The sequence below is a fragment of the Eretmochelys imbricata genome, chromosome 18, assembly GCF_965152235.1.
Source record: "Eretmochelys imbricata isolate rEreImb1 chromosome 18, rEreImb1.hap1, whole genome shotgun sequence".
Classification (NCBI taxonomy): domain Eukaryota; kingdom Metazoa; phylum Chordata; order Testudines; family Cheloniidae; genus Eretmochelys; species Eretmochelys imbricata.
The window spans coordinates 10,687,476-10,706,783 of NC_135589.1; the positions used below are offsets into that span (position 1 = coordinate 10,687,476).

Consider the following 19,308-nt stretch of genomic DNA (forward strand, 5'->3'; position numbering starts at 1 on the left):
AGCATGGTCTGTGGAAGAAATGCAGTGACAGATCATTCTCACTGAGACCTTGCTAGCCAGGTCACTGTGGATCATTCATCATAAGCTCAACAGAAGTTTGCCTTTACTCTCCATCTGGGAACCAAGTTGTTACAATAAAAGTGAAAAACTTATCTGAGTTCCTATGTAAAAAACAGTGGTACAATTAGAAAGTGTCCAATAGGGAGACTGTGGAGAAGGACTCACAAGCAACAGAGAGGAAAACCATAACTCTAGATTATGAAGAATTTTCCAGCGCAAGTTTAACTGGTGGAACACTAGATACCTATTAAACGTCACTTCTGATCTGATAAAAATGCATGATGCAGGAGAACAAGCAAGCATAAAAAAAGGCTTTTTTCCACTACAAACTCAACATCTCATTGCTACACAATTGCAATCTTTGTCTTTAACAAGCATTTTCATAATTCAAGCTTTGTTTTATTTTAACTTCCCACCCCATTTTAGTTTCCTTCCCGTTTGTTTTTTTCTTTGAGGAATGGGGAAACTCACGCTGACTGCACCATTTCTTTGTTACTTTAATGCTTCACTTTCCATAGCTGCCAGAATGTGATATTTTTGTTCTCTAATTTCTCCTTTATCTCTTCACAGTTACAGCACTTACCAAGCCGTGTCTTGTCAACAGCAGATGGGAAAAGCCTCACTTCCTCAGGAAGTCCTTTAAGCACATGTTCAGGTACATCGGCCAAGGTCTCAGCTGCTCCTGCAGATTCAGTTGTGTTCTACAAGTCAAAAAAACAGAAGCGCCATGACCATGATGAAAGAAACATTTTAGCACAACAGATGATCAATCCATACAAGCTAGAAAAACTGGTGACAAAATGAAAGTGAAATTTTAATTTGGGATTTCAACCAGGGATTCAATATTGCAAATGTCTTCCACATGAAGGCATTGCAGGTTCTTTGGTACGCCCATCACACTTGTTTATACTTTTGTAGAGAGTTCTAAAATCATGTTAAAAAAAATCCCCTAGTGAGAAATGTACACAGTTGTTCCTTTGAGAATCTTCCTGCTTTGTTCCAGCCATTCTATGCTCACGTTTGATACTGACAAGTCGATGCATGTATTTTGTCTATGATCACTACTTGGCAAGCAAATGTAATTTAGGTTTGTTTATATCCCACAGGCCATTTGCCACTTACTTCAGCCTTGTGTTCTATTTAAAATTCAGAATTTCCATCTCAGAAATATTTAATCTCATATGTGCCTGAACTTGGTATACGTGTCAACGTTGGTGTGGGTTACCTGATCGCTATTAATAGCAGCTATATTAGTCATATTAAAGGCAGAAAGTGGAACAAAAACAAAGGGTTGCGCTCTTTCTATGCCTTTGAAAAAAATGTATTTTATATTTCTTCCATTATTCAATTGATCTAAATCAACTCGTTTTTCATTCTAGTTCAACTAATGTTTTGAGAACCGTGCAAATTTATATATTAATCAGGTAAAACTGGTCTACTGAGCTGAATTATAAATCAATCTTAAATATTACACAAGCATTCCACACATTAGAAACAAAATGTTCAAAGTAGGATTTGAAATCCATAGTTAGGCACAGGTGCACACAAGTTTGAATATTTGGTCAAGATTCCTGAGTCCAGCTATTTATACAGCCCCTCTGAGTACCTCTTTTCCTCTGAAGGAAAGCAATATAAGAAGGTAACAACTGAAGTCTAGAGCAGAACTGGGACTGAACCCATACCTCCTAAGTCACAATCCACTGTTTTAGCCACAAGACCATCCTTCCTCCTTAAAACGTTTTCCAAAAAGTTTAGTTTTCAGCATTCTTAAGAACTTCCAGTTCACTATAACATTCCCTTCTCAATTCACAGTGGTTCAGTCAAATTGTTATGAAGAGATCTCAGAACCGTAGGCAACTTTGCATATCCTGCATGTTGCAATGTGTAGGCATAAGCAGGCAAAGTCACGTTTGCTATGGCTAGACACAGTTCTTAATTCCCCCCACTTTTTAAAGTTGTGGACACTTAAAAGTGGTGTATAAAAGCCCCAATCCTGCAACTGCCTTTAATGGGACTCTGTACAAGCACAGGAGTCCACCTGCACTCCAACTGCAGGATCAGAGCATGATGAATATATTTGTAAACAGAGTCGATATAAACATTGGTATATGAAGAGTTTTACTGCCTGTAGACTATCATTATGAAATTTCAAATTTCAACAACTTCCTGTTGAGATGCTACAGTTGTTCTAAGTCTGCTAAACAATTTTTTAATTTAAAAAAAGTGTAGTTTTTTCCACACTCTGCAAACTGGATAATGGCTGCACAACTTTTGCTCTAGTTTAAAAAAAATCCCAAGCAAATATCATCTCAGAGGTAATATTCTAAGAAAGATTTAAGTCACTGAAAGAGTTTAGAGAGAACATGCATACATAACTTTATTTATAGGAAGTGCTACAAATGATGCATTCAGAACTTAACTAATTTAAAAATTAGCAGTAAGAAAAGGAAGATTTTTAAATTTTAGGATTTTTTTTCAAAAAAGTGTTAAACTGTAAGAGAAGCCAGCGTCACAGCTGTTAGCCAAGACATATATAAACAGAAAGATTCATGCCCCAAGTCAGAGAATAAAATGGTAAGTAATTGTTGACCCAGTGGCCTATCCTCCTTGACCGAGTACATGACAACAGACACCGAACAGGTTTTAAAAAGAAGAAATCATGTTTTAGTAGCGAAGTGCATTTTTTAAATATTTGACCCTTGACCAAAGAAGCTAATTGAGTAAGGCAAGCAAGTGCATGTTGAGATTTACTCTTCAGGTGCAGCATGTTTTAAGTTTAATATGACTTTACTTGGTAGTTCAATATTTTTATTTTGAGCTTTGAATATTTGAAGAAAGTTGACAAAGGAGTCATGTTAGACTGTGAGCTCTTCAGGGAAGGCACTATTTTCATCTGTACAAATGATACAGCACAACCCTGTAAGTCAGCAAAGGTAACTATGGAAGCTGGTCAGCTGCTGTGCTAAGTACATTAATTCAAATTAGTATCAGCAATACAGCCAGAACAGTTGTATATTATAAAGCCATGCTGATGGAGAACGTATTTTACCTGTTAGGTACCCAAAAGACAATACAAACCTGAGAAAGCCACGGGACTGGTGGTATTGTGCCCACTTGGACTCTATATTAAAATAGATTCAGTCACCATTAAATTAACCATTTATTTACATTAACTATTCTCAAAGCACTGCTGAAACTTCTTAAGCTATCTTGTTTGCCTTAAAAAAAATGAAATCTATGCTTATTAAGAAATGAAGAGCAGCTGATCATCTACTCCCTTAACTTATGTCTGCTGTTAATTTGATTCTTACAGCCTAGCACTGTGGTGATTTTTGAGAAAAATGAATCCAGATGAAATAAGTTTGTGGGGAATTAGGAACACATCTACTCAATTACGATCCACAATAAGTAGGGCCCTACCAAATTCACAGCCATGAAAAATGGACCCTGAAATCTGGTCTCTCCCCCATGAAATCTGGTCTTTTGAGTGCTTTTACCCTATACTATACAGATATCATGGGGGAGACTAGCATTTCTCAAATTGCGGGTCCTGACCCAAAAGGGAGTTGCCGGGGGGAGGGGGGGAGTTGCAGGGTTATTTGTGGGGGTCGGGGGCTGTCATGGTATTGCCTCCCTTACTTCTGTACTTCAAAACTGGGTGGCTGGAGAGCAGCAGCTGTTGGCCAGGTGCCCAGCTCTGAAGGCAGCACCCAGCCAGCAGCAGCACAGAAGTAAGAGTGGCAATACCATACTATGCAACGCTTACCTCTACGCTGCTGCCTTCAGAGCTGGGTGGCCGCAGAGTGGCAGCTGCTGACTGAGGGCCCAGCTCTGCAGGGGGGAACATAGAAGTAAGGTGGCAATACCATACCATGCCCTCTTTACTTTTGTGCTGCTGCTGGCATCGGTTCTGCCTTCAGAGCTGGGCTCCTGGCCAGCAGCCACCAGCTGCCCAGCTCTGAAGGCAGCAGCAGCGCAGAAGTAAGGGTACAGAATAATCTTGTGAACCCCCAACCCCCGCCCAAACTCCTTTTTGGGTCAGGACTGCTACAATGACAACACTGAAATTTCAGAGTTAAATAGCTGAATCATGAAATTTATATTTTTAAAATTCTATGACTGTGAAATTGAACAAAATGGACCATGAATTCGGTAGGGCCGTAACAATAAGCTGGCTTCAGCTGAGGTTAGTAAAACTAATTTTCTTCAACAGGAGAGTAGTTTTACACAGGATTGCTGGATCTGCCTCAAATGTCTGGCCTGTAATTCACCTATCTTCATCATAAATTGACAGTGTAAGTGAAAAACATGGCTAAAGAAAATATATCCTATTTTACTTTTGTTTACAGATTTACAAATAGCTTTTCATAACTGAGAGTTATGTTTAGGATATAATGAGTCAAAAGATACCAAGAGATGGTAATGATATTGTGTTGAAGAATGTGTCACAAGTTGGCTGGGCTATGCGATCTACTGGATAAATATTTACTATTTGTATTGTGGTAATAGCCACACAGTGTGGTAAGTGCTTTCCCACCACATGTTCCTCTGGTCCGAAAGAGCTTAAAAATAAAAAAAGACAGGACATAAGAAAAGAGACAGGAAAAGAGATGCAACATGCAAGTAGAGTGATTAGAGTTATGATTAGCCTGCTTATTTATTATTTGTATTACAGTAGCATCCAGAAACCCCAAATAGGAAAAAAACCCACTATGGTAGATGCAGATTTTTTAAGGGACATTACGTTGAAATCTATTCAATTTAAAACAAAAAAAACAAAGAAGTAGTTTCAGGTACCACACCATTCCCTGAATCTCCCTGTCAATTTTTGCAATCATATTTCTTAATTTTATAAGTTTTTCTTCTCATCTGTTGTGTGGAAAACAAACGCAAACAGGAGGAAGTCATTTATACACGACAAACAGTGAAACTGACTACAAAAGAAAGTGTTGTGAAGTGCACAGAGGAAATTGAAAAGTAGTAGAAAATGTTTCTCTTTATTGTAATCATTGGTATTACTCGTATCAATACAGCAGAACCCAAGAATTATGAACACCTCGGAAATGGAGGTTGTTCGTAACTTGGAAATGTTTGTAACTAGGAACAAAACGTGATGGTGGTTCTTTCAAAAGTTTACAACTGAACATTGACCTAATACAGCTTTGAAACTTTACCATGCAGAAGAAAAATGCTGCTTTCCCTTTATTTTTTTAGTAGCTTACGTTTAACACAATACTGTACTGTATTTGCTTCCCCCCCCCCCGCAACCCCCCCTCCGGTCTCTGCTGCTGCCTGATTGCATACTTCCTGTTCCAAATGAGGTGTGTGGCTGATTGGTCAGTTCGTAACTCTGGTGTTTGTAACTCTGAGGTTCTACTGTAGTAACTAAAAAAATTCAGAATAAGGTGATTTTTTTTAAGTTGATGGTGTCTCTTTAAGGACACTTCACAAAAGGCACTGCATATTGCTTCTTTCTCCATATGCCTTTCCCTGCCAGTCCATACCATTTTGCTCCAAGCATGATGTATGCTGCACAATTCAACTTGATAAAAGACACTAGGAAGGTTCACTTTGCATTCTGCAAAATACAATGACTTGGACCAGCAAGGCATCAAAATGAAAGGCAGGCTTTCATCCAGGAAATTTACAAAAGCCAAAACATATAGCACCCCCTGCAGGAGTGCTGGGGGGATTACTGGAACTATTCCTATCTACAACTAACCTTGTAGCTCCAAAAATTAGCATGAATACAAATGAGTTTTAGTGCTTCTTAGTCACCTACTTTGCTACAAAAACATTATAAATTGCTGTTAGTTTAAATGTCACAAAATAATAATGTTTCTAATACTCTGAATTTGAATAATGAACATTCTGAAGTCAGAATTCTCCAATAGCCACATATAGATAAGTAAAAATAATAATTTGGTCAGAGTGTACTAAGGAGAAAAGTTAGGTTCTAAAAGGTTAATAAATTATTAGGTATTTTAATAAATGGCTAATCAATTATTTTAAATTGTTAAGGAGCCCAACAGGTTGCTTCTAATCAATTATAACATCTTCTGTTGTGCTCATTATTTGTACTACACATCTGTAACATGCTTACAAATAGATTAATATGTTAACCCTATAAGCTATTTATGAATGTACCCACAATTTCAGAGTTACTGAGCATGCACAACTCCCACTGAAGTCATTGCTCTTTAAAAGAACTGCATCAGATTGGAACTGAAGATGTTTAGGTAACTGAAAATCTTTAAATACCTACCTTTTGGCATCCAAGTTTGATAAATTCTGGCCATAGTTACTCATCCTAAGCCACAGTAAAAGACAGTAGCAAAGATGGAAATAACAAATCTAAATATCTAGAAAAGGTATCAAAATATCAACCAAAACCAGGGGACTGCACAACTGGCCTGGGTAACCGTGCTCTACTTTGTAATCCTCCTTGCTTCTACATAGGAGACAGAGCAGAGGGATGCTGAGAATGCTCATATGCATTCCCATACTCAAAAGGTTCTTCCAGTGCATGGCTTTTTTCTTAGCAATGAAAAGGTAAATGTTTGAGGGGAAAAAATTACAGGCACATTTGTGTATGCACCAAATTCAGGTGTGCATCTTCAAGCCAAAACTGAACCCTCCTGCCTCCTGCACAATCTCCCGTGTCAACACCTTGTGAACCTAGGGCTCTTTCCAGAAACGACCAATCCTTAAGATCTGGTTTGAGATTAAAAATAGTAAAACACTTCCCAGCACGAGGTACACAGTATAATCAATCAGTATAAGCAGCGTTTTCAACCATTTTTGACATTATAACTGTGTAGCTCTGATACTAACTATACCACACTGATCACTGATACATGTACTGTATAAAGACTTAGTTATCTGTGATAGTTTTTCAAACAAAACAGTCAATATTGTGTACATTGTACAGATCAATTACATTCAATAAATAAGGTGACCCAAAAGAAATAAAATTTAGGAAAAGCTTTGGGGTACACTGCTGCAAATCTTTGGAATCAACTATATAAAGAAGTGAGCTAAAAACTGAAATGTGTAAGACCATATTTTGACATTTAACTGTATTTTCATGTAGGACTGTAGAGTATATGGTATATGCAGTTCTTCTAGGTCCTCCTTTTTACAAATTTAATCATTAACAGACTAAGTGAACATGATGAGCATTAATAAAATAAATGGTAGGCCTTGTTTGGAAAATAATCTTTAGTACCCCCTTTACCTAGGGAGGGTTACAATATTTTCTGAGCTGGGTTTTCAAGAGAAGGAAAGCTGCACTGGTTTGAAAAGTCTAGGTCCTGTGATTTGATCAGCAACATTGACTATACTATACCCTTAGGAAGGCTAAATTTCCTTTGGCCAGAAGTAACGACAGAGTAATGACAAGACAGCGAGAACTGCAAGCAAAAAAATATGGAAGATCTAGAATGTAAAGATAAGCAGACAAGCTATGATTAGGTTCCTGCAAATGAAGACATGGTGTTAACAATTCAGTTGAAGCTAAGTATTCAACACAGTTCGATAACTACCACCTACGTAACCACTCCCTTTAGTGCGCTCTCAGAATGGGGTAATCTAGCCACTATTAACTATTGGTACTGCCCTCAGAACATTTGTTTTTTCCCCATCACAAATTTGTTTTCTTAGAGTTTTCCCCGTCACTGGGATGTTTCTTTACAAATGTTTCATATCTGACTTAAGCAATGAGAAATGTATCCTTGTAATAAGATATTTTCGATATAAGTAATAGGCATTTGGAAAAAAATATGCAATATTAAGATTCAAACACCAAAACATATGATAGTAAATAAGGCTAAGGTATACCATTTTCTATATATTTACTGTGATAGCTGTGTATTTAAACATTTGAGACTTGTGTGGCCAAGTGCTAAATAAAACCAGTAAAGTTTCAACACTGATCCAGCAGTTTAAAGAGTACACCCCAAAATGTCTACTGCCTAACAGGTACTAAAATAAAACTTCCACTGCTGTCAATCAACTCTAAGCATTAATGTATCAAAGAGAGGCCTGCACCTTCAGGTTGTTTTAAACTTGTTTTGACTCAACAGCAGGAGTCACTAGATACTTTTTTCCAGTAGTTTAACACATTGGCTTTTTGCCATTTTTTTATTCCATACAAAAAAATCAGTAAAAAGAGAGGCTTGCCCTGCACCGTAGCGCACTTAAGTACTAAAATAAGTTAAAAATTCTCGTATTTGTTGTATCATGAACCTGTGTGTGTCTGTATGTATACTTATCCACACACGCAGCATAAGCAAGATCTGCTGAAATCAGACATGTTTACTAACACATTATTAATATGATTTGAGTTCTGAACACTTAAAATAAAAACACCAATCTCAGATTTGAAGTTTCATTTAAAAGGCAGAAATGTAAGAGTAAATATTTTAATGCATGTAAAGAGGGTCATTTTCTACTTTCTCTGTTCTTTGCAATGCCCTGTGAAACTATATAGTAACTGGTTTTTGAATGCCTGTTCTGACCATATTTTAATGCTCCAACCAAGAAGAGGGTTGGAGGCTCAAGACCAAAAAATATTTTTATTTAAATGTAGTAAGTAGTCTATATAAAAAATTCAGACTTTGGCTCATTAGCAATTTTAAAGGGAAAATTACCTACCTGTAAACGCAATTCTCTAAAGGAAGGTTCCACTATAAATCTGTACTCTTGGGGTCTCATGACCTTGAAAGCTGACTGGCTAGCACAGTGTAGTTTAACATCCTCCGACAGTGAGGCAGTCCACGCACATGCCTCATGCCCAGGCAGATGGATATATAAATATACATAGCACATCTCAGCCATTAACTGCCAGTTCCTTTTCAACAGAACTTTTATAAGTATCAAAGGAATAAAAAAACCACCTAACTCATGGGGAGCTAGGAGAGAAAATGTAGATGTACCGAGGAAATGACCTTCAGAGTACTCCTATTACAGGTAAATATAGCAATTTCTTTTTCTTCAAAGGTATGTATCCTTGACAGAGCCTCATACTCAGTGATTACAAAGCCAGGGGAATCTCTCTCCCAAACAGACTATGTTACTCAGTGAAGCTGGAAAAGAATTACACAGGATTAGTCTAATATGTCCAGCCTACTATTATAGTTAAAAATATTAATTAGAAGAATGCCAGGTAAAACAAATACTCATCATCGTAACATGACGCTGAAGAACCATTTCTTTAAAAATGATAAACATAGGTTGGCAGAATTTAGCAGTCAGCTAACATCATTTGAAAAAATTTCAGGTCAGGATTATAGTAGTTAGCCACATCAGTCTTCAATAAATTTATTAATTAGTAAAAAAAAGTGGAAAATGTGTATTTTTTCCTGTTAGTGGTTACTGAATTATACATCCTTTTTGAAGCACTGCTGGATGTAGCAGCCCACGACGGCTACAATTATTTGAAGTTTCCACTGTTTGAAGACATGTTAAGAATTTCCTCCTCCTTCTTCCTCCCACCCCCATTTATGTACAAGTATAGCACAAACATGCACAGGATTTTGTAAATCCACTCACCTTCTCAGCAGAAGTGAGTTGGGAAGCTTTGCACAGTAAGTGGGCAAGCTCTAACCAATGGTTTTTGCTTATTTTAGGCTTTTATTTAGAAGTATTTTACTTTCTAGCCCTCATGTTTGTGATTTGCCAAATATGAAATGATACAGTGCCGTTTCTTGAGTTCAGAAAGACCATTTCAGTGTCTCTGCCACTACTACAGCATTCCCAAACAGCAGCAGAGAGAAAATGACAATACTGTGGTCATACCAATTTTACTGCATTGTGCTTCAGTAAGCCTGGAACAGCTGCAAAGACACGTACACAGAGGAGGATGACCTAAAAATTGGAAACTATGGAAGATGTAGAATGGCAGGGATCCCCTGCTATGCATAGCAGCCAAGAGGTCAGGGGATGGGTAAAGACTACCATACTTCCTAACCTCCAGCAGCTAGAAGTCCGTGGAGGAAGAGAAAAGGTTACTTTCCTCTTTCAGCAGGCAGAGAAAGGCAGGAATAATGGGGACGTTTTGTGACTTTCAGACACTTACTAGCCTTAAACAAATATAGAAGCAGAAGGCACCTGAGCTGACAGAGCATGGTGACGGGAATTTCAGCACTTTTTTCCCGTTCCCAGTATCTGGGACAAGTCGGATTGGGCTTCGCACGGGGGTATTGCACATGGACTTTATTAGTGACCCCTCATTTTATTTTTCATATTGGTCTCTGGCTAGTAGGTGTCTTCTAGAATACATGAAAGATCGTAATCAGAATTATGTAATTTTAAGGTCTGATTCTTCCCAGTATGTCAGGGCCAGAAGATGTTAGCAGACCAGGACATGTTCCCAGTACTGCTCATTTTAAAAATGTTAATCCCCATTTAATTATGTAATCTCTCATTACTCTATTTCTAAAAATAAATAGTATAGAGTCAACTAGTTTGGACAAAATTGTATAGCATTTTACTAGATTATCCACTTAGGTCTGTCAGAAATTCGTCCCTAAATACTAGCACTACCCTTCAGCCTCAAAAACTTCAGAACAGTCCGAGCATGTAACAGAACATGTAACCTGCATGTACCTGCAGGTATTAAAATACAAATCAGTACCTAAATTTACTTCTACTTACATAAATCAAAGAGATTAGCATCTAAAAGTGATTTAACATAGCAGTTTGAATTCCACCTCCACTGTACTAACGGAATTCACAAATCATTTGTTCAAGAGCATTGACAATGGCCCGGTTCATGACAGTAGATTTACACCTCCAAAACAAAACTCTTAATAAGTAACCAAATACACTATTCAATACACTAAACAATGGACCAAACGCTGTTCTCAGTTAAAATCAATGCAACTCCATTTATTTGCAACTTGAATGCAGTTGCATAAACATAATCCAGAAATACTATGGTTTCAGTCACTTCTCATAGACTTTGAAGAAACGCATTCAAATAACTTTTGCTATAAAAGAAATTAGTTTACCTCTGGGATATTTTATGGGGCTACTATATAAGTGCATGTGCTACAAGCAATGTTAACAGACATCTGGATAGAACCAGCCTGAAAGAGTAAAAGAGAAATCCTAACACAGTGGGTATTGTTTTAACGTTTTCCTCAGAGTCCACCACTTGAATACTTCAAGAAAGCTAGCACTCACTGAATAACAGAATGACTAATCAGCTTCATTACTGCTTTTTACACTTGTTAATGTGAAGTCGCTGATAAATACTGAGCTGTTAGCATTCAAATTTACAGGGGGTAAAATGGTAGAAAAACAACACCAAAAAGCATTTGAAGGGGTGGAAGAGAATCCTATATAGACAGCAGACAGAAGACTGAAGTTAAAATAAAATGTTGAGCCCAACTACCTGTCCTTGACAGTACCTCTGAAGACATTTCTGAAGCAATATTATTATTAATCATGTTTATTATGTTAGTACCTAAGGCCCAATCAAGAATGGGGCCCCGCTCTGCTAGGCACTCTACACAAGTCGCTGCCTTGAAGGGCTTATAATCTAAATAGGCAAGACAGACATAAGGTGAGGGAAGGAGTATAACACAATATGATGCCAGAAAATGTTAGTTCCATTTTTTTTTAAGGTAAGGCTGTTAGGAGGTGACAAACTAAATACAAAGTCAAGGAAGAGGGGCCATGGAAAAGAAAGGGTTGAGAGGGGCAGGGGAGAAAAAGGCAAGATGGGCAGGGGTGCCCTGAAGCGGAGGTGAAGACACTACAAGCGATTGGGGGGCCGGGGGAGAAGGGTTTGGCGCAAACAGCCAGTTAGAGCACAGACAATCTAGTCAAAACTGTAGGAAGTTCTCAGACTGTCCAAAGGTACACGTTTTGGCTGCTGCAGCAGCGGCTCCTATTGGCAGTGATGTTAGTTTTCTGTTTCTGAAAGGGTCTCTAAGAAGGGATATTAGTAACAAGTGAATGCACACAGCAGAACTCTGATTTGATATTTGATTTAAGAATATACGTCATTTGCTCACTTCAGCAATTTATACTCCCATCCTTTTTTTTAAACGGCCACCTGTACAAATATCCCAGATTGCATGCAATGTCTTCTCCATACAATCTTAATGCAGTCTGAGATGCATGCATAAGAACAGCCATACTGGGTCAGACCAAAGGTTCATCTTGCCTAGTATCCTGTCTTCTGACAGTGGCCAGTGCCAGGTGCCCCAGAGGGAATGAACAGATCAGGTAATCATCAAGTGATCCATCCCCTATCACCCATTTCCAGCTTCTGGCAAACAGAGGCTATCCCTGCCTATCCTGGTTAATAGCCGTTGATGGATCTATCCTCCATGAACTTATCTAGTTCTTTTTTAAACCCTGTTATAGTCTTGGCCTTCACAACATCTTCTAGCAAGGAGTTCCACAGGTTGACTGAGCATTGTGTGAAAAAATACTTCTTTTGTTAGTTTTAAACCTGCTGCCTAGTAATTTCATTTGGTGACCCCTAGTTCTTGTGTTATGAGGAGTAAATAACACTTCCTTATTTACTTTCTCCACACCAGTCATGATTTTACAGACCTCTATCATATCCCCCCGTCATCTCTTTTCCAAGCTGAAAAGTCCCAGTCTTATTAATCTCTCCTCATATGAAATCCGCTCCATATCCCTAATAGTTTTTGCTGCCCTTTTCTGAACCTTTTCCAATTCCAATACATCTTTTTTTTGAGATGGGGCAACTACATCTGCATGCAGTATTCAAAATATGGGCATACCAGGGATTTATAGAGGCAATATGATATTTTCTGTTTTATTATCTGTTTCTTAATGATTCCCAACATTCTCTTTGCTTTTTGAACTACTGCTGCACACTGAGTGGCTATTTTCAGAGAATTATCCACAATGACTCCAAAACCTCGTTCTTGATAAGTAATAGCTAATTTAGACCCCATCATTTTATATGTAGAGTCGGGATTATGCTTTTCAATGTGCGTTACTTTGCATTTATCAACATTGAATTTCATCTGCCATTTTGTTGCCCAGTCACCCAGTTTTGCGAGATTCCTTTGTAGGTTTTCGTATTCTGCTTGGTTAGTATCCTCCGCTAGGTTAGTATCCGCCGCTAGATCCAGGTTTGTTGTTTAAATAGGTTATTCACCTAAACTACTTCATTACAACACCTTCTATGTCTACCTCAAAAGTGTTATGGAGCGATCCAGGAAACAAATGTCTGTGACCAGGGACCCTTGACGCCAACTGGCAGAGTGCACAAGGGGTGTATAGTGTTGTACAGGGAGCCCCGGATCAGATATCTGCATAATAGTTCAACAAAGGGTGGCATGTGAGTTCTCTACCAATAATCATTACAAAAATGTATGTACGAATAATATGTAAGGAGTTATGTATCTATATTGAAAAGTATGTTCTTATGGTCTTAGAGTTAAGGCAGATTACCAGGAGGTGACATAATTCGGAGAGGATTCTTGCAGACAGGAGGTAACTGACACCTATCTCCTTGTCTGGCTATTTGTGTATTGTATGCCTGACACTGATGCCTGTTTATTTGCATATTGGGCCAGATGCAAATTAAGGGAGTGGAAAATCTACAGGAAGACACAGACAGCAGGTGGGTGGGAGAATGTGGTGTCCTGTTTATGAACAAAGACAAAGGATTGGTCTGGTATATCTGGAGTGCAAAAAGGACACATGGAATCCTTCATCTGGGACACAAATTGACAGCATGTTTGTCTCGTGAAAGGAGGTCACAGCCAGGTGGCTATAAAGCGCTGCAAGGATTCTGGATGAGCAATACTCTAAAAGACATGAGAGTATCTTGTTAATTAACTCTAGGACCTATAACGTGTATGAAGATTGTTTTACAAATGTTTCCGATACTTTTACTTACTTCTATTGAATTTCTATGCTTTCTTAAATAAACTTATACCTGATTTCACGGTAAACATATGTAAATGCCAGCATTAAGCCGAGCAGTAATCGGAGGTTGAACTGGTAAGCTTTGGTATACTGTTTCTTTGGAAGCAGTGAATCTGTGACGACTGTGAGAGTCCAGTGGACAGGGACTGAACACTCAAGGGTTGGGGTTTTGTCAATCGCTAACCCAAGGGTTGGCAACCTTCGGCACGCGGCCCATCAGGGTAATCCGCTGGCAGGCCACGAGACATTTTGTTTACGCTGACCATCTACAGGCACGCAGCTCCCAGTGGCCATGGTTCGCCGATCCCGGCCAATGGGAGCTGCGGGAAGTGGCGGCCAGCACGTCCCTGCAGCCCACTGCTTCCCGCAGCTCCCATTGGCCGGGAAGGGCGAACCGCAGCCACTGGGAGCTGCGTGGGGCCATGCCTGCGGACGGACAATGTAAACAAACTGTCTCACGGCCTGTCAGGGGATTACCCTGATGGGCCGCATGCTGAAGGTTGCTGACCCCTGCGCTAACCTATAGTGACAGCAGAACCTGCAAGCTCTTGAGGAAGTGCTTATGTTGCCCAGGGCTGGTGGAGTCAGGGAGCTGACTCACAGCACGCATAGACAAAGCTTCCTCATGCTAAAGCAGTTGGTAGCAAGGGTACTCACAGGAAGCATCACAATGTCCCTCTGCATAATGTGAGTGAAAAAAAACTCCAATTAACTTGAGAGTTGTTTAAGTTAGACCAAAAGCAGAAATAGGAAGAATGAAAGTAATATGAGTACAGGGCACTTGAGAGATGTTTGGCATCAGGCATCAAAGACAGCTCTTATATAGACCTGGCACTATAACTTGTTGATAGTGAATGAAATCACAAAGGCACTACAAGAGAAAACAACAACACAGAGCTGATGCTAAATATATAATTAATCTGAATGGCCAACTAAATCATAAGAAGCCATGTGTACTCTCTACACTTTGAAGACCAAATCTGAATGTGGGAGATGCCAAGAGAGATTTCAAACTATAGGAAAAACTCCTTGGGGCAGGGACCTCTATTTGACTGCAGAACACCAAACACACATATGGCACTGAATAAATAATATCAGCAGATCAACAGAAGGATTTTTATTTATTTTTTTTTTATAGAGCGTGGAAACCATATTTAACTCTAAAAATAAATCATTGCTGAAAAATATGGGAAAGAAGCAGAACCACCAACAGCAATTACCAAAAACTAGAACGTGGAGCTTACAGAATCTTAGCAATTTCCCAAAGTGTACTACACCACTTACTATTCAAGCAGCTACACAGCAACAAGCTGTTCTCCTCTCTCATATTGCTGAGTACATGCAAAAAAACCTCACAAATGAAGTTGTCTGGTTGCAATTATACATGTACCTGTGATGAGATATTTCCCCCAACCATCCCATACCTGACTGCAAAAGAACATTAGCACAAGTGTTAATGCATAAACTACCATATTACTTTAAAAGCTGGATAGTTCCATTGGTAGAGATCTTTTTATATTACTGTTTATTATAAATATTATAAATCTATTTTTTGTTTCCACACAACATAATAGGAGAAGGGGAGCAGGAGAGGGGAAATCCCACCAGCCAAATCCAAACTGTAATTAGTTATAATTAGTCCATTGTAATGGTAGTGGTCTGGTGTTCTTCAGTGAAGTAGCACCTGTGTTCTATGTTGATGGAGATAAATTACATTATTCCTCAATGACATGTTGAGAGCATGAAGGTGATAAAGCCAGCCATTAGGAACAGTGAACATCAAGGAAAAAGAAGGTGCAGAACTAAGTTCTTTATGTCATTGTGCAACCAAGGCTGTTTCTGGCCAGAGAAACAAGAAACATCTGCTCAGGGTCATTTTTTTCAGTAAACTCAAAAACTGATTACATCCCTTCAGTATCATAACCTATTCTTCCATTCACAGTCAGAAGGGATTTTTTTAGCTCCGTCCAAAAAAGAAGCCCTTGTAAGAATTAAAAGGGAATGTTTACCTATTTCATAAGTGTTCTTAAATAACCCAAGTGCGTACAACTGACAAACATAAATAATAGTCTTACTGATTTCATGTAAGTTTAGAATAAATAAAATCATATATCGTATCACTGCTTAGAACACCACACTACAGGACACACAAAAATCTCATGTCAATATATTCGTATATCCAGGCATGCTATAAGGAAAAATGCTTATATTTCAATGTATGTTCTTAACTTTTCAGAATAAAGAGATTTTAAGGATATATAATAGTGTGAAGGTTTCTTCTTGAATCAGTTTCAGTCTTCATAATAGGTTCTGATGATTGTGGGTTTGAAACTGGAAAACAGACAGAAGGCTGCAATTTTCAAAATGTTCTTATAAGCAGGTAAACTGATAAAAGTAAAGTACAAACTGACATGGGTCTCCTGGAGGAGTTTTCTTGTAAGTGGTGCCAGCCGCAATATCTTACTTCTGATTCACACAGGAAAGCCAATTAAAATTAATAAAATAAGATCAACTTCACATACACCCAAACTGTGAATGGAAAAGGACTATGAGATTTAACAAAATCAAAGGTTTTAAAGAACAGGACTAACATTTTGGCTTTCTAGTGGATCACTATTACTATTCCTGGTAATAATTAACTGGTTTAACATCTAAATAAGGTACTTTGAAAGTCTTACATTTAAACTCACCTGATTCATTTTGAATTCCTGTTGTGTTCTGAAAAGATACACACAACAAAGAAACTCCTGTGATTACATGAGCCCTAAAAAGAAAAACAGACAATTGTAATACACGCCTACCTACAGTGATTTGAAACTACATAAAGATCTGTAGAGTTCTATTTAAAAGGGGCTTATCAAAAAGAAGCTTATTACTTTATATCAAATCTGCTTCAGACTGCTACATTGTCATTATAACTGATTCAAATTTAATCTTAAAACCCAAAGAAAGGTTTCTATCACTGATTTTTCTACGGCATCTTTTAAAGCTGAAACAAGCTGTATTCAGATGACTGACATTGATTTAACAGTTTTTATAAACAAATTAGCTCTGTTAGCATTTTGCAATAGAAAGCATTGCTGAAGAATTAGTCTAATTTAGTGATTTATTTTAGTTAAGCTACACAGTCATGATGCTTACCCCCACAGGTAGCAGTTTGAAAGGACTTAGCTGCACAGTTTACATTAAAGGCCCCAGGTTTGAAAAAGCATGTTTCCATAAATAATACACATCTATAAATTAAATTTGGGGCCCCAATGACTTGTGTCTATATTTACCAGGAGAACACTACACCTTAGATTGTAGTTATTTGCTGTTATTTATGTACAAGGAAGCATTATTGCAAGTACATTGTAATTGTTACATGAACATCGTTTAGTACCACGCAGTAAATTAAATATACCGTACCACGTTATTTCTCTTGGAGATTAACTGGTGTCTACACTGCTAACGGATTTTATGAAAATACAGTTTTTCCTGTTACTTTCCTGGCTTCAGTTTTCTTAAGCAAGATAACAATCACTAATACCGTTATATTAACAATGCATGTTTTCAAATGCTTGGACTAAATAATGTTAAAATTACAATTTAAAATGTGTTTTAGCAAAACACTCAAAATAAATTACTAGTAATTCCTCACTTCTCTGAATTATACAAAAGTTGAAAGGTTTCCGAGTAGCAGCCGTGTTAGTCTGTATCCACAAAAAGTTGAAATGCCTCATAACATAGCAAGTATTGTCATGTATATACCCATGATGATTTCTTAAGAATAGAGGATCATATGAATTATAATGAAAGAAAAACTTTCCTTGAAAAGAGAACCTCTTACTGTATTCTAGTCCTCTATGAATAACTCGTTTTGGCCTACAATCCACTTACTACACTTACGTTTAGACAAAAGGCTGGGAAACTATCCAACCTAAATCTGGCAACTTGCTCCACAGGTATAGGTCTTGGTCTGAACAGAGCCAGTTGCAGGATCAGCCCCTGAATTTCGAATAACTCTGGGACGTTTGAAGAAAGGACCTCTTTTTGGAACTTTAACTAAGATATTCCAAAAGATTTCAGCACACCCATCAAGCAGGCACAAATCATTCAAAAACATTTCATTTTCATGTTCAGTCCCAATATGTTCACAACTTTCCTTGACCCAAAAATTTGACTTTCCAGATTGGCAGCACCAATGAGATCCAAGAAAAATAGATAAGACTCAATGCTTTTCATTTCTATTTTCAGCAGCTCCCAAATGGCATCAACATTTTGATTTTGTTAAGTCCTGCAGTGACATCAATATGTCCCTTTGGTCCCTAGCCTTTTGGCTGAGGTTCATATTCTTACGTTTTATCACAGTCTTTCTTCAGGGGCCTCCCATACTGCCCTCAGCTTTGATACATTTACTTGCCTCTCCCTCCTGAATATTGTAGTTTTTACTTTAGATACTGTTACTTAAATGCTTTACTCAAAAGGTTCCTGAAATAGGATTTATGGACTGCTAGGGTTCCATGGAGACTTACTAATGGAAAGATGGCTTGTTACACGGAGGGGGTGATCATATGTAAAGCAAAAGTAGACAGTATGACAAACTTCTCTGTTAACATGCAGCCTATATCATAAAAAAGTTTGAGAGTACTTTAGCAGCATTGCTGCTTAAGTACTTATTAACTGTTCCATTGGGCTATGTATCCATATCTAAGTCAATTTACAGATAAAATATTGTGGACTAATATAGGACTCAAAACATTTTGCGGTGTGAAAGACTCAATTTTTTATATTTTTAGTAAAATAAAGGTCTTGTTTTCACAATATCTTGCTTCAACACCAAGAGAAATTCCTGATATAAAGAGCATGGTTTTGTTTTGTTAAACAGATACATTAGCATTTGTGTTCGATCTTGTTGAGCTGGAACAATCTGGACACAATACCAGTAAATGTTCCTAAAATTCAAAACTGAATGCATAGGGAACACCTTTTGAATTGATTTATCTATGAAACTGTAGAGCCATTAATGCAAATAATGAGGAATAAAAACATTCCCTGAAAAAGGAATACTTACATCAGCACCACTTTCTCACCCACTGAACAATGGTTATTTGACATGGACTGAAAATAAGTGTAAACAAAGCGTACGCATTGAGGGGTAGATGCTAAATGAAAACTGTCAGATTAAAATCATTTCTAAAAAAAAGCTCTCTTACCTGTGTTAATGAGGTAATCATAGACACACTATTAACACTGAAATAACTGTAAACATCTAATTCACTTTACGCTATTTAATTTTTTAACTTTGTTCTAGCTGGACAATGGAGCTAGCCAGTTTTCTCCCTG

The 19,308-nt window shown here is 37.9% G+C and overlaps 1 protein-coding gene across 4 annotated transcripts in view; it reads right to left on the reverse strand.

The window, feature by feature from the left end:
• Nucleotides 1-19,308, reverse strand: part of PRDM2 (PR/SET domain 2) — a 93,909-nt gene that overhangs the window by 61,417 nt on the left and 13,184 nt on the right. For 3 of the 4 annotated variants that reach the window (XM_077837503.1, XM_077837505.1, XM_077837502.1), the window contains 2 exons: nt 16,674-16,747; nt 644-761 (listed from right to left, as the gene is read on the reverse strand). In XM_077837503.1, coding sequence (XP_077693629.1) covers nt 644-761; nt 16,674-16,682 — 127 coding nt within the window. In that variant the 5' untranslated portion in view covers nt 16,683-16,747. Of the gene's footprint in view, nt 1-643; nt 762-3,138; nt 3,182-16,673; nt 16,748-19,308 lie in introns of all 4 variants that reach the window. The other variant, XM_077837508.1, reaches the window with a different exon arrangement.